Genomic DNA, 10,798 nt, shown 5'->3' with positions numbered 1-10,798 from the left:
CTAACTCTTTCTGTTGAAACAACTTGTGGTTCCTGTGGGAGGAGGGGCCAATCTTGTGTAACGTAATCATGGGTGATATATTTAGTGTTCTCTTCTGCAGAAGGCAGTTGGCATGGTTTTTTCAGTCTGGTGGGACTCTCTGCGTAGTTTTCATCCAGAGGTACGGGTGGAGACTGAGGCAGTTTTTAAGTGGAATGGTGAAAAATATTTGCATGTGAATTCCTGACATTTTTATTAACTATATGGCAGAGTCCAATACAGAAATACTTTGAAGGCCCAAAAAATGCTGTCTTAGAGATGAGTAGTGAATTAGTGCACAAGGCTACTGCAGACAGATACCCATTGACCTCAGAGGAGGATCCAGGATTTCCTCCTTTGCTTTCCCCTTTCATTTTCAAGGATCAAGTCGTGCAAGTGGTTTCATCCCGCTTACATCCAGGGGAGACAAGAGCATTCAGTGCCCTTACGACTGACCCCGGGTTCGGCTGGATGGAAGTGAGTTGCAAAACCAAAATCTGCTTTAGTTTTTTAAAAAGGCGGAACGTGATGGGCACGACCGTGCTGCCTTGTGGCTGCTGTAGCTTCTCTGCGCTGTAGGAGGATGGTGTCTGCATCACGGAGGGTCTACAGAGGGTAAGAAGGGGAATCCAGCGGGTCAGGTTTAAGTGTTCTCTGGCCTGTGAGCAATGAAACATTTTAAAATGTTTCAAGTGGTGTGTGAAAGCTGTTTGGAAGAATGGATTGGGGGTTTTTTTAGCTTCTTTAATGCTGGTCACAACTAATCCGCTGGTGTCGGTGGGCAGACTGTTTTATTCTCAGAGGGGGAGATCAGATTTCCCTGTTCTTTTTGTTCCATGCAATATCAGCACTCCATTTATTGTCATTTTATGTAAGAACTTAACTTTGCTTTTAAAACGTAGCCGCAGTGGATTGTAAATCATCGCTTCCTTCCCCGTGACATACAGGTATTACAGTACGCAGCTGGGGTAGCTTCTCCGGTTTGTCCCTCGTTTGGTGGAGGAGTGTGTGTGCTCAAGGGGGAGGTGACTGCTCTGGGGGCCTCTTCTGACCTGGAGGCCTCCTGATTTCTCCTCAGGAATGCAACCATTGATGCCAAGATCATACGGCGAAATAACGTCATCTTTGATACTCTGGCCTTCCAATCCAGAAATCCTGCCTTTAAAGGGCATGGAGCTGGTTGGGGCTGGATGTGTCCATCTACATCACCTTTGCTTTACAGCACTTCCTGAAGACTTCCAAGAGAGGTGCCTCTAACTCAAGTTCCTGGACCTGAGGTTTTCCACATCTTCACGTCTGGCGTGGAAACAAGAAGTAAGCATGAAGCTTCTAATCTGCTTTTCCCTGTCGGTGAAGCAAGTAGCGTAAACTGCTGTAGGTAGGTATGAGACGACACAAAATCAGTCCCAGGGTCTCTGGTTTGCCACCCAGAATTATTTCTTTCCAGTTAAAGAACTCCCATCCCCTCTGCCACACTAACTGGCGGAGATTGCTGTCATCTTTTTTAAAGAACAAATTATGTGCTAAAGTACTGTAGTATTTTCATTCCACCAGTCAAACACTGAGCACCAGAGTTAACCTGTTTCGTTTGACTTCAGTGAGTTACGCTGGGGATGCATTCAGCACCTACGAACCCTGATTTTTCTTCATCAGTTATTCAACCATTGCAAGTCTCTTGGGGATTATCAATTTTCCGGTAAACTCGATTCTGTCCTTAAGGCTTCCTTAGCTGATCTCTTTCCATGTTCAGTCATTTCCTCAGCTCTCAGTCTCAGAGCTAAAGCCCCCTGCCCTTGTGCCTCCTCAGGTGGGGATTTTGTGATTTACTAAGATGTCCATTAGCCAGTGATTTATTTTCCTTAAGCCTACATTAAGTGCTATGTCCTTTACTGTTCCACATAACGTGAGGAGGCACCCAATACTCTTGTGGCCTCCTGAAATGGCACTGTGATCCCTTTTTTATTTTGTTCAAGTGTCTGTGGATTTTTTCTGGCTTTCTTGATTTCCACTACATATGATCCCAAGCCAGTTCAATCTTAAGTACAAGTAGTTCTCAAACTCTTGTTCTTTTCTAATGAGAAATAGCTCCTCTTCCAGTTCTTCAGTATTTATTGTGGCTTTTTTCAGCATTCTCAGGTTCTTTTAACTGATTTTTCTTTTGCTGCTGCTATTGTTGAATGCCAACAGTTACATGTGACTGCAATAAATTAGTGTCTTTTCTTCCACTTCTCTGATCCTGCCAGCTCTTCTTGGGAGGCTGCAGGAATATGGTTCTTGCCTTCCTTCTGCCACCCCAAATTCTTGCAGGTGTGAGTTGTCTGGCTCAGATGTTAGCAGGTTCGGCCTAACTCGATGGGCTACTTAGATTTCGTCTCCATTTCTTTTTTTTTTTACAGGGCTTACAGTATGACGCTGATGCTCAGGGAAGCGTCATTTCATTGGAGCCAGCGTGTTTGTGTGACTGACTTGAATGCAGCATCGGTACCGTGTGTCTGCTGACCCTAGGCTGACCCTGGAGATGAAATGCGTATTGACCTCGGTGGTAGCGTTGCTTGTTGTAGAGCCATACAATTACGCTTTTTAATTGTTGCTCACATTTCTAGTAACAAAGCTGGCTACCTGGGTAGCTGCTGTTGGCCTCTAATCCTCCGTTGCTGCCCACAAGCAAGTCTGCAATACTTGGGAGCGTGTCGTTCAGTCACCACTTACAAGTGAACGGTGGGTGAAGTCCATCTTCTGGCAGATGGCGAGCACGAGGGTCTGCACATGACGTGAGTCCTGTGCTTGATCTCTTGTTGGATGGGCTCCTGCGTGACTGGAACTGCTTAAAGCTGAAGATTAGACTGAGTCACAAATGCCGGCGCACTGACGTGGGTATTTAGTTACGTGAAAAACACGTGTGCTGGCTGTCGGGACAATCCTCACATAAGAACCAAAGCTTGGGCAAGGGACGAGATTCACAGGTTGGAAATCAGTGTGTCTGACAGATTGTGCTAAGCATGTCATCTTTTTCAAATCAATGCCTGCTCTTACTGACAGTAATTCTTCACATACTGCCAGCTTCTTGCTAATTCATCGTCAGAAATCGCAATATTCATTGAAAAAGGAAGAAGGGTGGCAGCGATTTTTCTCATCAAAGTTTGATTCTGTTCCCATACAACAGCATCGCAGGCTCCATACTCTGTGTCTCAGCGATTCCGGTAGCCATTAAAGTCAGCTACGAAAACCAAATACTTTTAGAACGCTCACTTCTGGCAAATTCAACAGGAATTCAAATGTCCTGCTGGGCCCTTCCATTCACCGCAGCGATTCTGCAAGCAGACCTTCGTTATTTCTGTTGACAAGGCATGAGCCGAAAGTAAACTCAAATCGCTCCGTTTTCCAGAGCTTTGCTGCTTTGGAATGCTCAAATGTAAACCCAAAAGTCAGTCGGATGCTGTTCCCAATTCACCTGGAGAGCCCCTCCGACCAAGGAGGTGCTGTTTCTTCATACTTCCCAGAATAAGTTGGAGGTAGAGCTAAAGGTGGGTCTCCTCAAGACAAGCTATTCCTCTGAAAATCCTGTAGTGTGTCCTGCACTACAAAGCTGCTTCTCAATACACGGTTGCAACCAGTGTCCACCGTGTGTCTGCGCGTCCGTTCGAGTGAATTGTTGGTCTGTATGGATAATGACAGAAGACACGGGAAATCTTTCCATTTCTAGAGAGCCTTCGTGAAAAATGGTTCAGCCAGCATGCAAATGTTACAGCTTTGAAAAAGGAGTTGTGATTAGACAAAGATTTGTTGGATTATAAAAGTACAAGTGTTTATTATGGCTGGTACTGAGAATAAACAGTTGCCTGCATATGCCAGCTACTATGGAAATATGTTTTTAAGTTCTAATGTGAGCTGTAAACCAAAGCTACTTCAGTTAAAAAAATTCAATACTTAAACTGTGGGGAGAAGTAGTCAGTGCCAGAGAAAACATTCCCATTTAATAATGTTTGAACATAGAGCTGTGATGCAGTTTGTAGCAAGGCAGTGAGAAAAACCCACAACTAATCCTTCATTGCAGCTGTCTGAACTTTTGGTTGTCTGCCATGCTTTAAACAGCGACTTCTTTTTTCTGGTGACTCAAGACCTGAATGACCTAGTGTGGAGAGTTTAAGCTGTATACAAAAAGAAGTTAGGTAAGAAATAGCCAAAGTAAGTTGGGTCACACACCCCAGCAAATCAGGGTTTTGTATCTTAAGTCCTCTTCAGTGCCTAGGAAAAAATATTAAAATAAATAGATGCCTATTTATTTATTTATTTATTGCAAGGAAATATTCGGTGGTTTAGACACCCATCTCTCCTCTCTCCCCTCTTCTCCCTCCCTAGAGTCCTGATGATATATGGAAAGTAAATTCTGCAGAGAGCTCTGAATTTTTTAAGTTTATAAATGCTAACCTTTTCTGTAGAAAATATTTCTCAGTTTTCTTTGATTATTTTTAACTTTCTCTTCCCTTTGATGTCCCTCATGGGTAGGCTTTTTAAGCGGAATGAAGTAACAAATGTCCTTTTTCCCTGATTAATTCTTCTGCAGAGTATTGGAACCTGCTTACTTTTAAGTGGAAATAAGGGAGTCAGAGGTGTAATTTTATCTCACTACTAACTTTAAAGAAAAATACTGGGGCTTTATGTCTTTGCCCCATTCTCATTATCACTTATCTGAAAAGGGATTAAACATGTATGTGTTATCCTGGGTAACCCTGTGGCTTGAGAAGTCGTACAACTATCTAATAATTTCTTGTTGTGACTAATTTTTACAGTGGTCATTCATAGCTAAATATTCATTCACAGCCATGAATTATGTTGTATCTTTGCATTACAAATTATTGGATATAAAAAAATCCACCCATAAATTCTTTTCACTGAAGGAAAAATATCAATCTGTGCTGGCTTCAATGGCCTTGGCAACAAATCCCCAGCAGGAAGGCTCCTGAGGAGCAGCGTGCGATAAGGCAGTACAACGTAATACGCCATATATTGTCATCTAGCTGGCAAATGAAAGGACAAGCACAGAAGTAGAGAGGATTTCAGACTGAGAACTTCCTGAATACCTAAAATCCATGATTCCAGTGTTTCTGTACAAAGGGCAGCAAACCCCTTTTTGGTTGCAAGGGCTTCAACCCCCAAACGCTGCCAGTAGCTGCGATGTGACACCCCACAGTGTCACTTCTCCGCCTGCCTGGCAGCCCATTCATACAGCACATGACCTGTATGAAACAGCGGCCAGTGTTAACAGGTAGTTGTTAATAAAGGAAAAGAGGGGGAAAGGGAGATCGTATCTCAGTCTTAACACTGGTGAGCTGATTCTGGCCAGCCTGCTGTAATACTCCCCTAGAAGAGGATGATACATGACTTCCGTCACAGAGAAACAGATCAAGTTCAATGACTGGATGTCACCATCACAAAATCACTCCCGATATCTCCCTCTTTTCTTTTTCCTTTTTCCTAATTTCAACCCACAGCTGGCACTTTCAGCTCTGAATTCCTGTACTGAGTAACTCATCCCTTACTGTATTTTGACCTTATCATCTTCAGAGTTTGTATTTACTGCACTCTATTTACTGTTTGCCATCCCTACTGTCTTTGATTAGCCAAGGCTCGCACACACAAGAGGTCTAAGTCCAATGTATCAGTCATGGGCTGTTTATCCCCATCTGTTTATTCGTTTTCTTAAGCTCCCTGAATCATCCTGGTAACGTGAAAATGGTGAGTACAAACAGATGCTGCTGCAAAAGGGGGTAGGTGGTCCTCTGAAGCAAACTGGGCTGGCAGCCTAAGCCAAACATTTTACCGCTAATCTTTTTAATTTCAAACTGTCTTCTACAAGAATTACCCAAGTGACAGACCTACCTTTCCTCCATCAACGTGTGGGCAAACTGGGTGATTTGCACAAGAACACACGCAAGTGCTTCCTTTCCCTTTTTTGTAACTTGATTTTTATTTAAATACCTCCAAAGCATTATGTTAATGTACATTTTTTTTTCTGGTTCATGAATAACAAGTATTTCTAAGTCTCAGATAAGTTCCCTGTACAATTTGTGTTCGTAATTATATTTTGAGTCTCATTTTCACGTGTTCATTTCCTGAGCCACATAGTATTGACTTTTAATTTTGAATGATGCTACACAGAGCTGTAATGCATACTTGTACCTCTCAGTTAAACAATATTTTGAATGGATGTTCCTGTGTTTATTTTTCAGCATATTTCCATGAGATTACAGATGGTATGTTTTAGTTGAGTTAACAGTCTCCATAAAGTTGCTTAGTGCGAAATCCATTGGTTTTTTCTTTTTTTTTTAACGTTACCACATAAAAAAATAGTTTACAACAGAAATTCTAGGTTATTTCATAGTCTAGAATGCATTAAAAGCACAACGTCATGCATATGTCAGAGAACACAATATTTACAAATCTGTACAGTTTTTGTTCTTCTTTATTTACTGTGGCTCTTGCCAGTCAATCAGATTCACCTCTTACCGCTCTGAGGTCAAATTCTCCAAGATAATGTATAGCTGTTGTTTAAAAAATGCTTTGTTTTCCGTACCAGTACTGAGCTAGATGGCTGTATGTACGAAGGGCCCGATTCTGCACTCCATTTCATAAAGTCTACCTTCCATGGAGTTAGAGATGGTTACCACTGTGACTCAAGGCAGAACATGCAAACGGGTGAACTCCACCCTGACACCTTTTCTGACTCCAACATTCTGATGTGTTGAACTACTGGTGTAGTTTGGCCTAGGCTGTACAACAGAGTGGCAGACGAATTTATTTCTGACCTGCAGATTATTCACGGTTGCCAATCTTCCTCCTGTTTATTCAGAAAGGTAAGGAAGAGTATTTCATATTAAACTCACCAGAACTATGTTAAGGGATTCTAGAAAACATCCTCCCCTCTCTCCCTGTTTATTTTCAAAACTGCTGGAAATGGAACATGCTGTTGGAAAAGCCTGTTTTCACACCAACACCCAGTCTAAAAGCAGGTGTTTGCATTTTACCAACTGGATGCAATTTCTCTCTTTCCCAGGTTTGCTTTATTTTTAAAGCCACAATAAGCAGCATTCAGAATGGATACCCATCTCCCGTAGCCAGTGTCCACCCCAGACACTCCTCCATCTGATGAAGGAGCAGAGTGGTGAAAATCAGTCTTTCCACAGAGTTCATATGGCAGCAGTACTGTACACGGCTTCAGCTGCCATGCTTCTGCTACTGGCTGTGAATTAAAATTTAGTATCTTGGTCAGTCGGTATCACGTTCAGAAAAGCAGCCGACTTTAAGTAGGGATCCCCAGGAAAAGTGCTTCATCACTGTTTGGCTCGGTAATAAGAGGCTATTCATCATAACACCTGGAATCAAAGGTGCTCTGACTCCTCTCCTGCTGATACTCGAGGAAGAACGGCACTTACAGTATCCTCTGAATTCCAGGGAGATGTCCTGATGTCTATAAAAAGATTAGTATAAGAATGGCACTTCTTCACTAAGGCTAAAAGAACACCTTCCGGAAAAATAGCGCAATGATCCAACATTTGTGGCTTGTTAAATTCACAACGTTGAAGAAAAATACCTTAGTCACCTCGGCACTACTCTCCATTAAAGTATGGTAGCAAATAGTTTTTCTTTTTAAGACACGTCAGGTAATAATTTGTTACGGTGGTTGATCCCGACCAGCTTGGGCAGGTTCTAAAAAAGGAACAAACACCAAATGTGTGGTTGCTTCAGAAACATCCTTCTCCCCTCCTTCTTTCCCTCTTCCGCTGGGAATAGACCGAGGAGGCCTGACCAGCCCTGCCATTACATTAGAACCAGGTAACACAGAAATTAATCAATTAATTTATTATTAATAGGAGCAAAATGTAAAAGCGGAACAAATCGTAGATGTACTACCAAGCACGCCGTGTCCTGCTGGCGTCTCCAAAAGACCCTTGTGATAAAAATGTACAGATTCTTTAGCTCTGAAAGGTTGGATATGCTAAATGGCAATTTCAAAAGGAAGAAAACTTTTCTGTCTTCTGTGTTCTTTTAGCTTTTTTTTTTTCTTCTGCTTTCTGCACTGCTGGATTTTAGCATCCATGAGTCATGTGATCCTTCTAGCATCAATATGTTTTTCTTCTGATTTCTAGCATCTCTCCCAAAAGACCCCTGGTTAAACTTTCTGCATTTCAATGTGCTGGTGGTGGTAGTGGTGGTAGCAGTGATGCCTGGGTTGACACCTTCCGTTTAGTTTATAGACAGAATTTTTCTGCTGCCGTTTTTTGAAAAACCACACAGCCAGGACAGCTGCAACCAGTAGCAAGCACAGAAGAATCACAATTACTGCTATGATAGCACCTTTACTTGACTTGGGACAATCCTCTCCCTCACATGGCTCAGAAGTGGGGACGAGCTTTTCTCCAAGGCCCTGGGTGAGATTTTCTTGCTCGGCTAATTCCTGGGACGACGTCTCTGTAATGATATCTGGAGCTGGTGCAGTGGTTGCTACTTGTGCTGGGTAGGCAGTTGTTTCTTTCGGTTCTGCATATGGAGTGTGATCCGAGGGGCTGACCATCACAGAGGTTTCTGACACGGATGTTTTGAAGCTGGTTATGTCAAACAGCATCGTTGTACCAAGCTCCTGAGTCACAGTTTCCAGAGATGCAGTTGGCTGGTCCCATGCAGCATCGTCATAACCTCTGCTCACACTCAAGTTCTCCAGACCGCTCACCGACGTAAGTGGTAGCGGAGTCTCTTTGGCCCCTTCGTGATCCATCCTCACTGTTCCTGCCACTATGTGTGTTAAACCTTCCTCTGGAGCTGGGCTGCCATTGCCTGATTTTTTAACTTCTATGTGATTCGGTTGGTCAGTTGTGAGGACAGCATCGTCTTCTGTTCCCATCGAACCATCAACTTTATCCCCCTCTTCTTCATCATCCTCTACCACCTCTTGTGTTACCGGATAGCCATCTAACCATGACTCATCAGTAATGGCAACAGCATCTATCTCTGTCTTTGTGTCATTAGTGGTGAGAATTGGCCCAATGGGGAAATCCTCAGTGTCATAAAACATTTTGGCACCAGGTTCTTCATAGGCTGTCTTCACTCCGATGTGGTTATCACCTTCAGAAAACTGGGCTTTAGTGGAATCATCTATCTCTTTCTCTGATTCAGGCCCACTGAAAGCCTCCGATGGAAACCAAAACAAGTTTTTTTGGCTTAGGAGTGACACAGGGGACTCAGTTGGTGCCCTACTTCCTTCTTCAGAAGTGTGTGTCCCCTGAGTAATGCCCTTGGTACTTCCAGTTCTTCCTTCCTCTGAAGTTTCACTGAAGGAAAGCTGTTCTTGCTCCTGCTCGATTTCTTCTTTGCCATTGACAGGTTCATTCTCAACAACAGGTATCGATCTGTCATCAGGAAAATTATCTTCGTAGTCAATGTGTGTCTCAGTTTCATCTAGAAAAGTTTAAAAAATAAAACACAAAAGCCAACATTTATTTTCTCCAGAAAAACACTGGGCTCATTTGCTACAAGAAACCAAGAAGAAAGCTTCAGTGAGGAATGACTTTCAGACAGTGTTTTTCATTCAGTGTTATTGCTCATTGGAAAAGGAGATGGTCCATCGAAAGCTGATAGTCAATATAAGGTTTAAGAAAAAAATCGGCATAGGTGTCAGTGCTAAGCACGAATATCTTCTTTCCAGATTTAAAAAATGTATACAACAATTTCTCTGTCTGCACTTAGACGGCTTCCTTCAATTGCTTATTGTTTTCTCAAACCTTTGGTCTTCCTAACATGGCTCTTTTTGCCAGATTTAAGGAAAATTTTTCAGCATATTCAAGTAGGAAATTAGTGTGGAGAGGAATGTATAGGAAAAAGTAATCAATTATTAATTGGGCTTTAAAGCAAACAAGCAAACAAACAAAACCAAAACCAAGTTTTACAGCAACTTCATCCCTTTTGAGTCAATTGATTTTGAAGGACTATACTCAGTACTTCTTCTCAATTTTTTATCATTACGGTACTTTTCTTCAATGAACTTTGTGTTGTAGTGATATGACACCTGGGGCTAGGTGAGCTGAATGGTATTTCTCATTCCATGACTGCTCTTCAGACGTGCCCGAGGAAGAGCCTCCTCCCAAACCTGACACTGAGTTCTGCTCACCTTCATCTGAACAAAGAAAGATGCACCCATGACCACAAGGATAGAAAACTCTGGCTCCAACACTTAAAACCTAACACCTTAGTATCAAGATAATACCATCTGTAATCACCCCTTGCGTTTCCAATGTTAAAAAATCAAATGTTACCAAAAAGGAAAGAGAGAAGAAAAAAAAAAAAAACAAAACCAAACCAGCAAAGAAAGAACTGAGCGCAACAGAAGGCAGATTCATCAAGAAGTTTGAGTTTGTTTTAGAAATACTCCCCATGCCGCAACAGACCTACCACTCATAGCAAAATAGCCTTGACTGAAAGCATGAAAAGAAATGTTTGAATTCAAATGAAATAATGCATTGTAATTTATAGTTCTTCTACTCTTCTAAAACCCTAGTTCAGTGAAAAATTTTCCAAACTAGACAGGGTGGTTGATTTTCAGCTCACACAAGTTTTACTCCATAGAAAGTTGATGTAATTGCTGAGATTTATGCTGGCATTAAAAGTCCTAGAAAATAGTGCCTTGGGGTATGGAAAATAAAACAAACTGAATCATGGTGAGAATTTTTCTTTTAAAGAGAGTGTTTAGTCTTTCGTGAAGACAGTGAAGCAATAGACCTGGCATGAC

The 10,798-nt window shown here is 42.1% G+C and overlaps 1 protein-coding gene across 1 annotated transcript in view; it reads right to left on the bottom strand.

Moving 5' to 3' along the window:
- Positions 1 to 8,188: 8,188 nt before the first annotated feature.
- Positions 8,189 to 10,798, bottom strand: part of SUSD5 (sushi domain containing 5) — a 40,999-nt gene continuing 38,389 nt past the window's right edge. The window contains exon 5 of the mRNA XM_010153294.1: positions 8,189 to 9,471. Within this exon, the coding sequence (XP_010151596.1) occupies positions 8,189 to 9,471 (1,283 nt within the window). The remainder of the gene's footprint in view (positions 9,472 to 10,798) is intronic.

This window comes from Eurypyga helias, unplaced genomic scaffold, assembly GCF_000690775.1.
Source record: "Eurypyga helias isolate BGI_N326 unplaced genomic scaffold, ASM69077v1 scaffold30606, whole genome shotgun sequence".
Lineage (NCBI taxonomy): Eukaryota > Metazoa > Chordata > Aves > Eurypygiformes > Eurypygidae > Eurypyga > Eurypyga helias.
This window is presented reverse-complemented; position numbering and strand designations above follow the sequence as displayed.